General features: G+C 33.3%; 1 protein-coding gene across 1 annotated transcript; it reads right to left on the bottom strand.

The window, feature by feature from the left end:
- Nucleotides 1–300: 300 nt before the first annotated feature.
- LOC140435084 (myrosinase 1-like) lies at nucleotides 301–17,849 on the bottom strand. The gene is made up of 8 exons (XM_072523786.1): nucleotides 17,705–17,849; nucleotides 9,392–9,673; nucleotides 8,625–9,028; nucleotides 6,687–6,781; nucleotides 6,043–6,342; nucleotides 4,039–4,176; nucleotides 2,232–2,335; nucleotides 301–702 (listed from the first exon to the last, which is right to left on the bottom strand). Exons 1-8 carry the CDS (start codon nucleotides 17,764–17,766, stop codon nucleotides 417–419), a joined length of 1,671 nt encoding a protein of 556 aa, XP_072379887.1. The 5' UTR covers nucleotides 17,767–17,849; the 3' UTR covers nucleotides 301–416.
- Between the last annotated feature and the right edge of the window lie 2,047 nt (nucleotides 17,850–19,896).

Below are 19,896 nucleotides of genomic sequence, written 5' to 3'. Positions count from 1 at the left end.
AACCTTGTCTACAGCTGCTCTGACTAAATGCACAGGTTTTATTGCCGCCCACTGTCCGATATTCTGTCTCTGTTAGAGAACTTGAAACTGTCAAATAAATATGTTTTATAATACCAATCATTCGTTCTAAATGCATATTTGTATTTAAGCCAGCACATTGGCGGTAACAAGTCCAATAAGATAGTTAGCTGATATTCTATATCACCAAGTTAAATTTCTACTTTTTCCTCTTTCAATCTACCATTACCATATGATTTTTAATATTTATTTTTGATTTCTTTATAAACTTTAATAAACACATTTATCTTTCAATCATTTATTAATTTTTAATAATAACTAATAATATTTTGAAACAGAAAATAAAGAAACAATTAGGAATCGGTAATACTTCAAAAATACTGCTAGGATCTTTTACTTTAACAGTCTCTGTGTCTACGTCCAACGCCGTATTTATGGCCTACAGGATTTTGTGTCGTTTTTTTATCTTTGTGGTGTTTATTTCCAACGCCTTTATTCCACAAAGAAACCTTATGATTTGGAGTCCATTTCGGAAGCGCCAATGGGACTGATCTATATTTACTTGGATTACCGCAAGAGAGCTTTTTATCTTTTGCTAAATTTTGCACAAATCCTACCGATTCTTTAGGCTGTCTGGTTCTGTTTGAATCTTTAAAATCAACATGGTATAACCCAAAGTGAGCACTAAAAAAAATTAAATTTATTACAATTTAAAATATCATAATTTAAAATATAAAAGACTGATACGTTTAGTAAATATTTTTAAATTAACATATTGTCTTATTTATCCACAGATAAATAAGTTAACCCTATTTGCTTTGTTGATCGTATTATTTCTTCCTTCTAGATTACAAAAACTATTTATTTTGCCTTTTTTACATTCTTATTGTAAGTTGCTTTTATCTACGTTTATCTAACTCGGATTCTATTCCTCCTGAATTCGTCGCCTTTTTTCCTTTCTCGATCCGTCACATATAAAATAATCGAGACCCTTTATAAAGAATGCACTAAGACCAATTCATGATCACCATTGAAAATTTCTAATTTTTGTCTGCTCTTAAGTTGCAGTCTTTATCTTTTTGCAGTTTAAATTCGATTCCATATTTTTCTAGGACATATGTATCGGATTCATGGAAACCTGAATCCAAAAGTATTAACAACGCATTTAATTGGGTCTTTTCTTTTATTTTACAATAACAGAACGCTGCAAAAAATTATAATAATAATTCTTTTATCATGATGTGCTTCAATTATCAATATCGAATACCCCAATTTCTTTGGATTATAGATATCTTTATTTTCTTATATTTTTAGATCCACAAATAACACATTTGTAATGGATGTTTGTCACATTTTGCTTAATATGCCAACTTGGGCATTAACTTTACAAGTTCATGCTCAGGGAATTCTATGTTTTGTTTGAATTCATCCAGGTTTATTGCATAATATATATTTTTTAAATATACTTTTATTCTGAAAGGCTTGTTTTGTTTAGGCTGGTTTGTATAGAAATCTGTGCTTGTATAGAAATTCACCTGAAGTAGACTGGTTTCTGACTTGGTTTTCAAGCAGTACATGTAAGGTATATTGATCTTTAGTAATCACAGTAAGGAGTTTGTTTAATGGGTTTATATTTTGAAGACCTAATTAATTTGATTAATAATTAATGATTAATGCTTGGGTCCATTGTTTCCATTTCCAATTTTCAATTGGTCCTTTTTGTAAGTTTTCTCATCTTCTTATTAAAAATTATTATATATATATATATATATATATATATATATATATATATATATATATTGCTACTGGTATTTGTTTTGGCTAGCCAGTATTTTTTATTTACGACTTATGTATTTGTCTTTTTCTATTATTTACTGTTTGTCATTTCTTTTATTAAGTACTTATGGATTTTCTCAGATAGTCACAAGGACAATAAGGTACTGAATACCTTGGTTGCGTATCAATGAACAATAACATTTATAGAAAGGAAGCTGCGACCAGAGCTACAAAATGAAGTGCCTAAAAAATGTATTTCTAGGAACAGAACCAACAGAAGGTAGCTTACAAACCTTAGTTAATCTATTTTTACAGTTATTTATTTGTTCTTTGCAAATATTTCTTCTCTTCGCTTCTCTTCGGTTTGCTCTTCTGCGTTCACTTATTTCTTTTTCATCAGCATATAAAACTAAACAGTTAATAACGAGATTTATTACCTGTAACCACTAGTCCATTCAAAATTATCCATTAAACTCCAGTATATAATTCCTTTAACGTCACTTCCTTCATCCATAGCCTCTAGGATGTTGCAGAAATATTCCTAAAAATAACATAAACATGAACTATGTGCATTTAGCATTTGTAGACTATGGCAAAGGTTTTCGAAACGTTTGGCATAATTAAATTACGATGCAAAACATACCTGGAGTCAGATATTGCTGAACATACAGAGATAACACATTTGAGATTGGTGGAACACAATGCTGATGGAGCAAAATTATTCACTAAAAAAATGGTCGTTGATAGATCCATTGGACAGAGAAGAAGAAGAGCGCACGGAACAACATTAATAATGTCGAAAACAGGTGATGAAGAGGAAAGAATGAAGAAAGATTCTCAATGAGATTACGATCCACATGGGGTTATAAAGCCAGAATTATGATGATAAATTTACTCTGCAGAAATCTTCAGAGTAAAATGTGCACTACATAAAAATGATTTATTACTTTTATTATGAATAAGCCACAATTTTACTTTAAAAATAAGTTTATTTTTACGTTTTGGATTCCCACTTCGGAAATCATTCTCAAAATACAAAACATTATTGTTTTGTATTCGAGAATGATTGTCGCTAAATACCTACACTGATTCCACAATGAATCCACACAGCAATAACTGACTCATCATGCAGTGAAACTTCTGCTATAGCTACTACGATCCACAATCCCGGGAGGTACCAAGTATTCTCATAGGATGCATGCCCAAGCGAACTGATGAATTAGTTAAATACTTCAGTACTTCTGGATACCCATTCTGGAAACGTACCCAACTGGATACGGTGACAAAACGAGATGGTCCAAAAATGAGTAAATCTTCTGAATTTGTAAATAAAGATATAAAGGGAAAGAGTAGAAAGGTGACTTCGACGACCCAGATGAGGAACCTACAGGTAAAACGAAGACACAGCAAGGCAGTTCCGATAGTACTGTTGCTATGAGAAACTTCGATTTAGGGCCAAATTAAACGTCTATCAAGTCTTAACAAAGAGCTTATATATATATATATATATATATATATATATATATATATATATATATATATCTATAAATTAAAATATGGCAATATTAGTATACAATTAACCAATTGGATACGCTACGATTAATCTAGAAAAGACAACTTCCAGAAAAAAGGAGTCGTTTTAATTAAAGACAATATTGAAAATACAATAAGGACAGGAATAAATGATGAAAAAGATTCAACACGAACACTAAGCTCACTTTTCTAGAAATGGAAAAATGGGAATACGAACACTTTTTGTGGTATTATAAAAGCAATATACTATTTCAGATGAAAAGAGATCACAATAAGGGTAAAAAAGAACAAATGCGAAATGACATAAAAATTAATCGAAATGTAGAGAGATAAAAAATTCGCTGACATAGTTTAGACATGATTATTAGGTGATATTATTTAGTTTAAAGTTAGTCGTTTGAAATTAACTATTAACTGCATATGCCTGTGTATAATTAATTATACATAACACAAGTATGCCACAAATGGTGGTGGTAATAAAGGATGAGAGGTGGTGGTCTTGCAGAAAACTAAGCTCGATTTTATTTTAGAAAAAAAAGGGAGAACACGACGTTTACGTAATGATATCAAAAAATCAATGACAGCAAGAACCTTTGAGGAGGCAATAATAACAGATAATTATAAAACATGGAAAAGCTATATATTAATATGATTAAAAGCTATTTTATTTCCTTCCAAATACTGCATTAAATATATTATACATTTACTCACTGTGTAAAAATCGATTCTATCTTGATCATTGAGATAAGTACCGTTGTCGCTCATTCCTATTTCAGTTATTAGGATTTTTTGGTCTCCATATGTCTTTCTAATCCATCTTAAAACTCTAAGAACACCACTAGGAACGATCTAAAGTAAGAATAAAGTATATAGTACGTTTAAAAGCAATCAAGAAAATAATTAGAAATATTAACTTTTCGTTACAATAACAATTACAAGCGGTACAATGATTTATTGATTCGTAGAATTTAAAAGAAAAAAACCGATAGCTTAATAATCAGTACACACTTTTGACAGGGGTGAGAAATCTAAGGCGTAACCCTTAATTGGAACCCCCATGCTTTCTGTAGCGATAATAATTGGCAACATAGTTTCTAAAGCTTTTATTACATATTGTAGTATCGATTTATATGTGATTCATATTGGGTCAAATGTCCCATGGGATTGTGGTCTATATGTTTATATTTTTGTTCCTTCATATCAGTAGCTGAGGCGTAATACTACTGCACCACATAATTGACTTCGATTCATAAAATTATTACCTTTTAAAAGGTAATGTGTGTAAGGCTTAAAATTGTTATAATATTTTTAAGCTACTAAGACCACATATTTTTAAATTTAATCAACTCTTAGTTTTTATTTAGTCCACAAGTTAACTTCATACTTCGTACAAGAAATCATTTTTTCCAAAATAATTTTAAAATCATCCATGCTTATTGATGTAAAAGCTCATGTTTACATTTTTAAAACCTTCTAAAATACATTCAATAAAAATGTAATCAAAATCTCTCATCTTCTTCATTCTAGGCTTCAGTCATTTGTTGTAAATTCCGATATTAAACATCTTTTTGTAAAATAAAAAATAGTTAAGATTTGATTTCACTTATAGTGTCTCTGTATATTCGCTTATACGAATTTCATCCTACCAGGATTCGTCAGAGAGACTGGTACAGAAGCTCTAAACGTCAAATCAGATCTTTTTCGTCAAAAGAAGCAACCATAAAATGGCTTCAATATGGACGCTATAGTGACATCTGAGAATAAGTCATCAAAGTAGAAATGCGAAGATTTCTATTAACCGAACCAAAATTCAGATTTTGACTTTAATCTGTGCCTTCTATAAATTGCAAGGCAAAACAGACGATGCTAAAAGATGCTTGTCATCTAAGCAAAAATCCTTAGCGAATTGATTTCTAGTTCTCATAAAGAGTTACTCTTTTAGGTTGGCTTATCGCCAAGGATTTTTGCTTAGATGAGGAGATAATCTGTTGTGGAATGCATCTTTTATATCCTTTATATCCCTCTTACATCTTTTGGCATCGTCTGTTTTGCCATGCATTGCAATTTATAGAAGGCACAGATTAAAGCAAAAATCTGAATTTTGGTTTCGTTAATAGAAATCTTTGCATTTCTACTTTTATAATTACTTCCTTTCGGTTTATTTTAAATTTATTTAGTTAGTCGATTTTCACGCCTTTTTTACATTTTGTTCGGTATTCTTTGATTTTACCATTAATTGAGTAGATGTTTACTTATTATTTTAAGTACCCATTCATTTTTCTCTCTATCAGATCTTATGATAGACGTTGTTTCACATTTCAGAGAAATTTCATTTCGGCATCTTGGATTGTAGAGTAACCTCTTTGTAATAATTTCTCCAGTACATATTATCAATCTGTAGTTAGGAAAGTGGGATGGTGCGTATGCTTCTACGGAGCAGCCTTCCAACCTGCCTGGATTTCTGCAGGGGTTTTCGAGCTCTAGTCAATATACTCCGGTTATCCTGAATACAAAATTTCTAGAACCAACATTTCGCCATTTGGAATCAGTCCTCTTGGTAGAAATGTAATGAAGTGGTTTTCATAAATAGACAATTCATTTATAAACAAATTGACAGTAATATTGATTATGTATTACAAAACTTTGTCAATAAAAAATTAGGTTAAATTAGTATACTATTTTTCATAAACAAAGAAAATATTTTATATTACATACCACAAATAATCCATTTGATTCTACAACCCATTTTGGATCGAATGAGTCAACAGTTCCAACGTCATTTTCATAACTAGTTTCATTAAATGGTGCTTCTTCTGCTTCCTGCCTAGCTAACATAGTATAATAATGATTTAATCCCAGAAAATCATGTGTTCCTTTTATTTCTTCTATTTCTTCTGCAGTGAAAGGTGGAAGTCTGGATCTCGTTAAGTTAGCTTTCTCGCTTCTATAAGCTATTCTGTCTTTCACGATTTGTGGCCAGTCACCATTAAAGATGGGATTGAAGTACAAGCCACACTAAAATATACAATGATTAAACACTTCATTGAACGAAAAATTAGACATTCTTTATAATTGTAAGTTAAAGTTGATAATCGTTAAATGAAACTATAGAATTTGAATTGTATGGATACAATAATAGCCTAAATAAAGTAGCAGCATAAAATCATGAATCTGCAAGTAAACCAAAAGCAACCAGTTGAAAAATGAAGATCATTACGAAAACGGTGCAATGTCTGATTAAACTGTGTTCGCACAAGAAAATACAAAATGATTTTATACGGACATTACAATTTTATTCTGCCACATACTAAATCGATAAATTATTATTATTTACATAAAATTGTTAAATTTATTCTTACTTCAAATTGCCTTTGTCGTTCAGCAGCTTCTCTATCCTTAGGTGAATTTGTTAGAGCCTCTATCCATTGACAATCTACGACTATGGACATTGGAGCTAAAAAATTAAATTAATAATAATTATTAATACTAAAATTGTAATTTAGCCGATAAAAAAATGAACAAATCTTTGTTTCAACAAGGTTGCAGAATAAAGTTAAGAATACTTTACATTAGGAGTCAAAAACGATGGCAATTAAATTCGTGAGTCACCTGGATTAAATAATACTTTAATTTATATTTGTACCCTTTATGATAAGTATTTGATTCCATCCTTCATGAGGTGGCCCTGTTGAAACTATATCCAGCAGATCTAGACCGGGAGAGTCGATAATCACTCCTCAAGCCAAGCCGTAAGACACCGTAGTGAAGACTGTAAGGCACTAGAGTGATAGTGCCGTAAACGGTTCCTTTGGGACAACAGGTTCACCCTATCGTATTTAGACCTCACCCTCGTAAGCGGGGCTCTGCGAGAGTTGGACTGTTACTCGTGGGATCAATACGGAAAAGCGAAACAAAAATAAAAAAACTCAGATCCAAAGGGCTCCCAAAGCTGAAAGGTCAGGAAACACTGAAACCAAAACTACGATTTCTAAAGCCGAAGTGCAGGGAACTTCTAAAGAAAATCCAAACGCTGAAAGGTCAGGAAATTCTAAAGAAATCTCCCATGTTGAAAGACATGGAACCACTAAGTCTGTCAGAGTAACAGTTTTGGAAACGTTGATCTCATGACAGACGAAGAGATTAAGGCTGCAAATTTCAGCAGGCCGAAGGTCCAAAAAGGCCAAGGTCAGACGGAAGCACACTACCCGAAAGCCAACGCAAAGGGAAAGGGCAAAGAAACGAGGATACGACTTTCATTGAAACTTCCGCTGCTGTTAAAGTTGCGGCAGTACTAACAGAATTCTTAGAAGCCAAGATCGATGTGGATAAGCTTAAGGCAGTCCAAAAAGCCATCTTGGTGGCTTATAAAGAAATTTCGGGAGCAGGACCATAGATTCGCTTCCTGAAGAGTAGCCATAGGTTGGGTTTCCTAGAACTTAACTAGGTAGCTAAAGGGGACCATTACAACCCTGAGGCATTGGGAGAATGCATCTCTCAGGGTTTTTGGAATGGGAAGATATTTCCAAGTTACAGTCATGCACTGTCTTCGTGCAGGATGCAGATGGAGAACATCTTGAGTCCAAAAGTATCCTATAAGACTAAGTATAAGTAAACATGGGCTCAGAACACATCTATGCACAGTATGGGGAAGCAAACTTTCAGACAAAGGGGTTTATGGACCTTCTCAATAGATTCTAAATTTAGAGAAGAGCTCCATAAACTCAAGCTTTTGGAGTGGCAAAGTTAACCTTCCGATACAAAAAAGGGAAGACAAAAATACTGAAGAAAAAGCCAGCAGAAACTCACTTCAGTGAAACAGGGAAACTTTTCTAGATATAGAGGTTCAGGAAGAGGAACAACCTTCTTCAGACGGAACCAGCCCTATCGTAAGGACTACGGTCCAAGAGTGCTTTGGACCCACAGAAGAAAAAAACTCCACAAAACCGGAAGCGGATTACTCTTCGTAGTGAAGAGAGAAATAAGGCTCCTGCAGGCCAATATTCAACACGCAAAAGCCGCATCGATAACGCTGGTTAGAAGAGTAGAACAAGAAGGCTTTGATATTGCCCTCATGCAATGCCCGGAGCCCGGAACCAGGAACAAGGAATACAGTTAAAGGGAGACAGTAGAATAAGCTAATTTTAGACCAGGCAATCGACAGCTTACCATATGTTAACATTAATTTAAATTATAGAAAAAACTTACTAACAAAATACTGTAGAAGCTCTACAGACCTCTAACGCCTCACAGATACGCCACCAAATAAACTGTAAATCGAAACAAATTTTTATACTCACCTTTATAATCGGAAAACTCCTTTTTATACATATGATACATAGCAGCATGTGATTTAAGAAGTACATATGCACAATCGTATTCTAAGAGGCCACTGCTGTTTAAACCAGGCGCTAGATGAGAGGTACCGTATCCTATACGACAAACTTGTTTTGGCTCATTGATGGTTACCCAATATGAAACGTCAGGTAAATTTTTGATAACAACTCTTGCATAGTCTACAATATAGGGTATCAAGCTAACATTACTCCATTGAATACCTTCATCGTAAAGACTCTGAGGAAGGTCCCAGTGGTAGATAGTAGCAACTGGAAGCATGCCATTTTTACGAATTTCTTTAACTAGATCTTTATAGTAATTGAGACCAGCTTCACTGATATTGTCAGCTTTTCCAGTAGGTAGTACCCTAAAAATTGTAAAGCTCCAATTCAATACTAATCGGCATACAGTGGAAAAAATTAAAATAAATATATAGAAGATACACATTAATATATATATATATATATATATATATATATATATATATATATATATATATATATATATATATATATATATATATATGTTTTTACGGTAAAAAATTAAACGTAAAGCTAAGGGTTGACCCGCGTCGATTATCATTGCACCGAACTTTCGACACTTCAGACACTACTCCACTGATCACTAACCAATACTGTTGAAATTGATATTAATTCTTGTAATAGTATTAATCTTAGCTCTAGGTTTAATATATATTTTCTTATAGTGATTAAATTAGAAATTAGGGTACCTTGGCCAGGATATCGAAAATCTGTACATCTTTATACCAAGTTCGGCAGCAAGTCTGACATCCTCTTTGTATTTGTAATAACTGTCACATGCAATATCTCCAGTATCTCCATTTTTAATTGGGGACGGTACTCTGTGGACGTAAGTATCCCAAATGCTTTCCCCTTTTCCGTCTATATTCCAAGCACCTTCAATTTGGTATGCTGAAGTAGCTGCCCCAAATTCGAAGTCATCTGGGAATTTTCTATTAAATTTAACTTCTTCACTCGCTGCAGCTACAAGACTACAAATAAAAGTTTAAGATTAGTAATCATTTTTGCGACAGAAGATATGACTACCACAACATGCACAAAAAGATCAAAGAATTACCAACTAAAAAGAAAACCAATAATCCCCACCCGACACTAATAGACGCAGACGGTAACCTTATATCAGACGACTTGAAGCTCATTGACATATGGAAAGATTATGTAGACCGACTTTTTAACGATAAACGCAGAGCGACAGTGGACCAAGATGACGACATGACTGGACCCGAAATACTAAGGTCTGAAGTGGAAAAAGCCATTTCATCGCTAAAAAACGACAAAACACCAAGTCCCGACAACATACAGAGCGAGATCATAAAACTCCTATGCGAAACATATGACCACTTCCTCGATTTTTTGACAGGCCTTTTTAACACCTTTTACGACAAAGGGGAGATTCCGGAGAAATGGCTTCGATCGATCTTTGTAGCCTTATCTAAAACACCAAGTGCAAAACACTGTGATCAACACCGCTTAATAAGCTTGATAAATCACATTACCAAAGTTTTCACCAAAATCATACACAATAGAATATATAACAAATGCGAAGCAAATATATCGGAGTCACAGTTCGGATTCCGAAGCGCATTGGGCACAAGAGAGGCGATCTTCAGTCTGCAAGTTTTAATTCAAAGATGCAGAGACATGCACAAGGACGTCCACTTGTGCTTCATCGACTTCTCCAAGGCGTTTGACAAGGTCAAACATGATAAACTCATGGAAATGCTCAGGAAGATGCATATTGATGGCAAGGATCTGCGCATAATAACCAGTCTCTATTAGAACCAAAGTGCTGAGATAAAGATGGGCAACTTACACAGTGGGAAGATAGATATTAAAAAGGGTGTACGACAGGGATGCGTCCTCTCGCCGCTTCTGTTCAATATATACTCTGAACAAATCTTCAGGGAAGCACTGGGAGAAGTTTCGGAGGGTATCAAAGTAAACGGAGAGGTAATCAATAATATTAGATATGCTGACGACACAGTTATTATCGCAAATGACTGCAATGAGCTTCAAAGACTCATGCAAAGCATACACACAGCAAGTCAAGAATATGGTTTAGAACTCAATACAACCAAAACTAAATGCATGCTCATCAGCAGAACACAACAACCTCCGATGCAATTGACATTAAACAACCGAAAAATAGAACAAGTGAAAACATACACATACCTTGGAACCACAGTCAACACAAAATGGGACCAGTCAACAGAAATAAGATCACGAATTGAAAAAGCGCGAAACGCGTTCAACAATATGAAAAAGTGGTTCACAAGTAAAATCTCAATGGAACTAAAATTAAGACTGGTCAAGTGTTATGTCTTCCCGGTCTTGTTCTATGGAGCAGAGGCATGGACCACAACGTAAGCCACCCTGAAGAAACTAGAATCCTTTGAGCTGTGGATATATCGCCGTATTCTTCGGATATACTGGACAGACCACATCACTAACGTGGAAGTAATGCAGAGAATAGGCAAAAGCAAAGAAATAATCTTCACCGTAAAGAAACGGAAGCTTGAGTACTTCGGACATGTCATGAGGCATACTAAGTACCGGCTGCTATAGTTAATAGTCCAAGGAAGAATCGACAGTAGGAGGGGACCGGGAAGAAGACGACACTCATGGATGCATAACCTGCAACAATGGTTAGGACTAACATCGACCGAACTGTTCAGAGGTGCCATAAACAAAGTCAAAATAGCCTTGTTAATAGCCAACGTCCGAAACGGATAGGGTAAAGGAAGAAGAAGAATCATTTTTGATAAATAGTTTGATTTACGTTATGTAGACATAAAATCTTAGCCAGTGATTAATATACAGGGTACTCAAATTACACTACGTTCATTACATCAATAATCCAACACAAATTTTTACATACATTTAAAATAAGAAGAGGTAGAGAAGATATAGTTAGGTGATAATTTCAGAAATAATATTGGGCTTATACTCGCTCTCAAATAGGTCAGGAAATTTATTTAAAAAATTAAAATTTTTAAAGATTACTAAAAATATCTATTTTCTCTACTTCCTTTGCTTATAAAGTTAATACAATTCATTTTGAAGCAAAGTCGTAAACAATAAAATAGCGACAATTAAATTTTCTATACGATACGGTTAGTTAAAAATGTCCTAATTTATTACCCTTATTGCAAAATAGCAATGAATACAAAAAAAGAGGGGGAAACAAGTCTTTTCTTATTTGATGTTTTTTAATCGCATATATTTCACTTAGGAATTTCATAATTCTTCTAGAAAATCTTTATAACATATTAAAACTGCTTATTAAATTTTATTTAAATGTATTTAATATGTTTCTCATAATAATTTTGCAATTTAAATTAAAAAAAAATATAATTTTTTTAAAATCTTGCACATCAAAAACTAGAGCATATATAAGTTTGCCAATTTTTTTACTTATAAAAACGTACTAAACCTATGTAACGTAATTTATGGAAATCAAATCGGATTATTTGGACTGGAAAATTATAAACTATTTCTTGGTTTATAAACAAATCAAATATCTCGGTAACTATTGGCTTAAATTAAATTCGAAAAACGGCCTTAGAAAAGACTCGACAAGAAGTTTCTTATAAAAGAAAAAAGTTGAAGTACGAGCAGTGGTTCCCGAGATACAACTATCCAGACAACGAAATTGAAAGAGACATAAATAACATTCCAGCGAACATATCAGTAATCAGACCACTAACTAAAAACGAAGTTCAAAAACAAATTAAATATTTAAACACTAGAAAATCTCGTGGGCTGGACAAAGTACCACTCATAATGATAAAGGAACTACCAGATAAAGGAATCTACTCTCTCATCTTCAATGCCATTCTACGCTCAAATTACTGGCCAAAGCTTTTTAAAATCACTGAAATAATACTAATTCCAAAAGCAGGAAAAACTCCAAATGAGGCTTCATCATATGGGCCATTAAGTATACTATCAATCGAATCCAAAATACTTGAAAGGTTACTGTTACAAAAAATTAACTTAGACCCCAATACGAAGCAATTGATACGCAACCACTTTCGAAAAGAACACTCAACGATACAGCTAGTTCACAGAATAGTACACTCCATACATTCTGCAATGGGAAGCAAACAGTACTACGCAGCTGCTTTTTTAGACGTTAGCCAAGACTTTGACAAGGTTTGGCACACATATTTGATTTTCAAAATCAATAAATATCTTCCCATCACCTACCTGAAACTATTAAAACTTTTAACAGTTAGAGTAAACAGCAGATCTACCCTTCAATAATGAAATCGTTACTGGTACGTTTGCAGATGAACGTCCTCCTTGAAGTCTACAAAAATGCTACTATAGCATCTAACATTCTATAGGTACAACTGAATGAAATCGAGACGTGGTCAAATAAGTGGAGAACTAAAATAAATGCAACAAAATCAGCCCAAGTGACTTTTACCTTGAGAAGAGACCAGTGTTTCCCAGTTTCACTTAACAACATTCAACTTTCCTCATTCAACTTTAGTCCTATAGCAGCAATACCTAGGAATACATCTTGACTCAAAAGTCAATTGAAAAGAACATATTCTTAAGAAGCGGAAACAAATTGACCTAAGAATGGAAGATTTAAACTGGTTAGTCGGTAGGAAACCTAAACTGATTCTAGGAAATAAAATCAAAATAATATAGGCATAAATAGGCAATAAAATATTACAGTGAGACTTTATGCTCGTCAATATAATCTAAATTGAAGTCATTGAAAGATTTGTCAAAGAAAGAAGATGCAGAATGGGGAACACAAAAGTCAAAATAACCTGTTATGCAGATGACGCCATATTGGTAGTCCAAGATAAAGATAGTCTACAGACTATTATTTTCGACACAAGTGAAAAATAACTTAATACGACGATCTCAACTTAGAAAATCAAAACGTATTAATCAGTAAAGAACCAGCGATGTAAATTAGAAATTGATGATTAACGTACTCGAATAGAGTATAAATGAGCGGATACCAAGTATAATAAAAGGAATAATCACATAAGCATATAGTAAGAGATAGCAAATAGTAAGAGTTGTCACCAAAGGCGAGAAGAAAATATTTTCTCTACATTCGTTACCAAACCATCCAATTTTATTCCTTTTGATTGTGTTTTTTGCTGTCGGTTTAATATGTACTATTTTTTGTTATCCTTTATCTATATTTCCTGGGTTCCCCTAAGTTTTGTATTTTATGATTTAATCTGCAAAGTTTTGTTTATTTATTCGTGTTGTACTACTGTACCTTACTGTATTTGTACTGTACTTTACCTAGCAAAAATCCTCTACATAAATTAAATTTTTTACCAACATAATAAATGACGTCATAGATATTTTGAATAAATTTAGATACAAATAATTTACATAAAATTAATAACAATGTTATTACCGCAATTACAAATTAATGACAATGTGTTTACCGCAAAATTTTCATTTATATTTATGTACATTATGTAATTCTTGTTATAGCTCACGACTTTGAGGATTCGACAAACTATTTTCAAAGCAAAAAACCCAAAAATTTCAAACGAATGAATAAATTTCGATAAAATGAATGACAATGACAAGCACACATGATAATGCCTAGATTATAATATAAAACATAATAAAATAATGTTAATATTTCGGATAGATTGTAATAAATAAGGAAAACGAAATCGCCGAAATACATGGATGAATGCGATTGGACTGTGCAACAAATTATATTATCATCATCACCATCATCATCATCATCATCTTTCTCAGCGCATTCTACCGATTATGTTGTTTGTTTCCTTATGTCATAGTCCCATCTTAAAATTGGATGTCTTCTTGGCCCCTTGGCCATCTAGTGTCAGTTATTTCCGCTAAATGTTCTGCTCATTGCAATTTTAAAGAATTAATTCTGTGGATTACACCAGTATCCTTGTTTTTCTGTCTGATCCATTCTATTCTTTTTCGATCTCTCTTTGTTATACCTAGCATGCATCGCTCCATTGACCTTTAAGTGACTTTGAGTTTCGCTATTATCTCTTTTTTTTAGTGCCCAAGTTTCTTTCTTTCAAGAATATAACTGCATTTTTACGAAAAGATGCCAAAGTCAGTTTCATTGTTCTGTTGATTTCTAGGAGTAAAGAGTAAAGAGATTTATGTATTAATTGTTCTAGGTATAAAAACGTTTACATAATTTACCACCACTTGTTGTTGTTTTGATAACGCACCATACCAGAATGTACAGTCTGAAAAATCTCATACTTCCGCATCTCGAAAATAAGAAATGGAAATCTTTTTTAATGGAAAAGGTTACGGATTCTTTTGTTAAATTAAATAAGAAACAATTTTCTTACTCACTTTTATGCTTAAAATGTATTACGCCAGTACTGTATGGTAGATACCATGAAATAAATGGAAATAACAATTAAAGCTCATTATAGGAAAAGAAGCATGCACTAAGATAATATTTGAATTTAATTGTACAATTGCCTCGATCACTAGCAACAATATATTTGTGTTTCATCGACGATCAGAAGGCTTTTGATAGAATTCAGCATGAAAAATTGTTGTATGAAATACAGAAGATGAAGCTAGACGGAAAAAATCTCCGCATAATTTAAAACCTTTATTGGAATTAAGAAGCAACCTTAAAATATTCCAACCACACTACTAAAAGCGCCTGTATATAAAGAGGTATCCGACAAGGATGTGTCATGTCTCCATTGCTCTTTAACTTGCACCCTGAATGCATATTTAAACGAACACTAGACAGGGAAATTGGTATTAAAATAAAGGGTAAATATATTAACAATATTACAAATACAGACGATACTGTTCTGATAGCAAAAAAATGGAAGACTTACTATATATACTAGACACAGTTAGTTAATCAAATTGATAATAAATCTTCAAAAAACTAAAGTAATGATGATTAGCGAAACCGATGAAAATTGTCGCATTGACCTAATTACACCCAATTAGAACAAGTTTACAAATTCAGATATTTAGCAGTAGAACTAAATGATAATTGGGATCCAGATATAGAAATAAAAACACGAACAGAACAGGCTGGGAACATGTACAATAAATGGAAGCAAATTATCGAAAACTAAGCTTAGACATCCGAATAAGAGTTATTAAATGCTATGTTTGGTCAGCCCTTCCGTATGGAGTTGAAGCCTGGACATTAAAATTAAATACCACGAGAGGGCTAGAAGCCTTCGAAATGGGGAATGCTCAGAATATCATGGACACAACACATTACGAATAGTACAGTATTAAACACTATAAGTACGTGTTAACGAACAGCTGTCAGAAGAAATTGAAATTAGATGTGGAGTAAGACAGGGATGCGTATTGTCGCCAATTCTTTTCAATGCCTACTCCGAAGAGGTCCTGAAAAAAGCTCTTGAGGGTGAAACAGCTGGAATAAAGGTAAATGGACTTCCCATTAACAACATTAGATATGCGGACGACACTGTGATCTTAGCCGAAAACATTGAAGATCTTCAGAGACTGGTGACCAGAATAGCAGAGTATGGAAAAGAGTATGGTCTAACAATGAATGCCAAGAAGACGAAATTTATGAGAATATCGAAAACTCAAAGAAATAACGAGAATCTTCTAATAAACGAAACCAACGTCGAACAACTGGACAAATATGCATACCTGGGAACAATGATTAACTCCACAAATGATTACAATCAGGAGATATAAATAAGAATAGAAAAGGCTAGAGCAAATTTCAACAAAATGAGAAGAGTTCTATGTACCAGGGATTTAAAACTGGAACTAAGAGTTAGGTTGGCGAGGTGCTATGTCTTTTCGACTTTATTTTATGGAATGGAATCTTGGACCTTGAGTGCGACATCAATGAAAAAACTGGAATCATTTGAGCTGTGGGTGTACAGAAGAATTCTGAAAATATCATGGACAGAACACGTCACAAACAAAGAGGTTCTGGGAAGGATGAACAAAGAAATGGAAATTTTAAATTCAATAAAAACAAGAAAGTTAGAATATCTTGGACATATTACACGTGGAGAGAAATACACCTTGCTCCAACTGATTATGCAGGGAAAGATCCAAGGAAAGAGAAGCATAGGGAGGCGTAGAATGTCATGGCTGCGCAACCTGAGAGAGTGCTACGGATGTACATCAAATGAACTTTTCAGAGCAGCCGTCTCAAAAGTCCGCATAGCTGTGATGATTGCCGACCTCCGCCGCGGAGATGGCACTTGAAAAAGAAGAAACACTATAAATAGAGAGTTAGAACTTATAACAACGATAAAGAAAAGAAAGACCTCGTATCTAGGTCACATAATGAGAAATGACAAATATAACCTGCTACGAATAATAATTAAAGGGTAGATAAAGTGCCGAACAGAAGTAGGCAGAAGGACTATGTTATGGCTTCGCAATATCAGAACTTGGACGGACATAAACGTTCAACAATTACTAAGGGTGGCGTAGAATAGAGAACATTTTAATTCAGTGGTCGCAAACCTCCAGTAAGGGAGTGTACTAGAAGAAGAACATAAAACTAAAGATATCATTAATTATTAGTTTTGCTCCTTGTCTTCTTTCAAAAGGATACTTAAATAAAAATATTCAAAGCTGTTTGAATATTTCGAAAATACTTTTTGTTTTTGAAATATAATATCTATTATTGTTCGGAAGCTATTTTATTGTAACATTAATAATATTTATTATCTTTAATGGTAATCAACCACAATTTCAATTGATAATGTAATTATTTTAACGTTTCGGTTTCATTTTCAGAAATCATTCTCAAATACAAAAAAAAAATCGAAGTGGAAATCGAAATGTCAAAATAAACCTATCTTCAACTAGAAGTGTGGTTAATTTCCAATAAATATACTAAGTTATATTTATTTTTGACTAAAGTTTATTTATTACTAAGCCAAGTAATATGTTTGAAACCCACAAAAATATTTATTTTTGCACTTTTACTAGTTGATCCACAAAAAAAGACTAATAGGGATATATTAAAAACTTACTTGAATGTTATACAAATATAAATCAGGTAGCGAAGCGAACTAAAATGTTTTGGGCCCATCATATTTTCAACTTCACGACTACTGCGAGGATAACTACTTTTGGAAGTTATTTTATACTACTACTCATATGCAAACTGAACTGTTTGATAACGTAGTCTGTCAACCGGTAATTATTATTATAATTTTTTTAGGAATACATAATACACCATCTGAGTAAATCTTTACACATAGTGTACGCTTTGTAAAAATCTGTAATTACGTGTTTTTTTGCAAACCAATAATATTGTAACTATCCAATAGTTCATGGCAATATTTATATAAATATGTCACAAAATCATCAATATCATCATTGCAGCTGTATTTCTAGTTGAACCTGAATCTTTGTAAGCCTATTAACTTTGTGTCAGTTCGCGCACATCGATTTTCCACCCTCATGCAGACCATCTGCCCACCTCAATCTTGGTCTACCTCGTCGTCCAGTTCCCTTGGGTTTTCCTACGTCTTGCTGGGTAGTCTTTATTTGATCTAGCCAGATGTCGTATCCACTATAGGTAGGCGTCTAATTTTTATTGCAGTTACTACATCTTGGGAAAGTCCAAACGGTAGAACAAGGAACGATGTCGACTACATCATAGGTGACAAAAAAATAATTAAAAATGTTACAGTACTCAACAAGTTCACAAGCAGTGACCACAGAATAATACGAGCGAAAAGTCTAAATCAACATAAAAAGAGAAAGGAACTAAATTATTAAAAATCACAAAATCATCAAAAAAATGTTACAGTACTCAACAAGTTCACAAGCAGTGACCACAGAATAATACGAGCAAAAAGTCTAAATCAACATAAAAAGAGAAAGGAACTAAATTATTAAAAATCACAAAATCATCAAAAAACTGTTACAGTACTCAACAAGTTCACAAGCAGTGACCACAGAATAATACGAGCGAAAAGTCTAAATCAACATAAAAAGAGAAAGGAACTAAATGATTAAAAATAAATCTCATGGTATCTGGACACCTCCATTAGATATCAACCAATATCAGGCACATATCAATAATAAGCTACTACTGCATGAAACCTCCGAGAACGATCTTAACGACTTGAATAATTGCATCATAAACTCCTAAAGTTCATATACTGAAAAGCTGCTAGATCAAAGAAGACAAATAAGAAGCGATAAGAATGCAGACCGCCACATTCTAAGAGAAATGAATAAAACTGTTTCGAAGAAAATTAGGAGAGAGTTAAAGAAATTTAAAACCGAAAACATTAAACGCACTATAGAGGAAAATAACAGCCTAAAAGTTTTACGTAGAAAGCTAACGAATGGGAAATTCATAAATTAAGAAACAAGTTAAACGAAATAATATTACGTAGAGACGAGGTAATACAGGTCGTCGAAGAGTTTTACAAGGAATTATTTGGAAGTAGATGAGAAAATCAAACAGGAATACAAACAGCCATTTTAAAAAAGATCATGAATCAAGGTTCCAAACTAATGCCAGAGATAAAAGTAGATGAGATTCGACAAGCATTAAGAAAATTAAAAATAACAAAGCCCCAGGAGAGGATGGAATTGTAATAGAAGCTATCGTAAATGGCGAAAATATGCTATTAAATAAATTAAGGAAACTGTTTAATCTATGTTTGCAGCAAATAAAGGTGCCCAAAGAATGAAACAATGCTATACCCATCCTTTTACTACGGACCTAGAGAATTATAGACCTATTTGCCTGTTGAACCACATATATAAGCTCTTCACTAGGTTAGTGACACCAAGATTGGAGAAAAAATTAGATTTCTATCAACCGGGAGAGCAGGCAGGATTCCGTTTAAATTATGGTACCAATGATCACCTCCATACAGTAAAGACATTTATTGAAAAATCTATAGAATACAACAAACCTCTTGTCCTCATTTTCATAGATTTTCATCTAGCATTCAAGCTTTCCACACGATCGAAATAGACAGCCTTATAGAAGTAATGAATAACAGCAGGATTGACCATAGGTATAGTGAACTTATCTGTAAAGACTTATGACTTATGACTGTAAAGTTACACGATAAAATCCGACCAGTAAAAATAAAACGTATGATAAGGCAAAGAGATACATTGTCACCGAAATTATTTATAACGGCATTAGAGTATGCCTTTAAGATGGTCAATTGGGACCACAGAGAAGTAATAA

Source organism: Diabrotica undecimpunctata, chromosome 2, assembly GCF_040954645.1.
Source record: "Diabrotica undecimpunctata isolate CICGRU chromosome 2, icDiaUnde3, whole genome shotgun sequence".
In the NCBI taxonomy this organism is placed as follows: Eukaryota; Metazoa; Arthropoda; class Insecta; order Coleoptera; family Chrysomelidae; genus Diabrotica; species Diabrotica undecimpunctata.
This window is presented reverse-complemented; position numbering and strand designations above follow the sequence as displayed.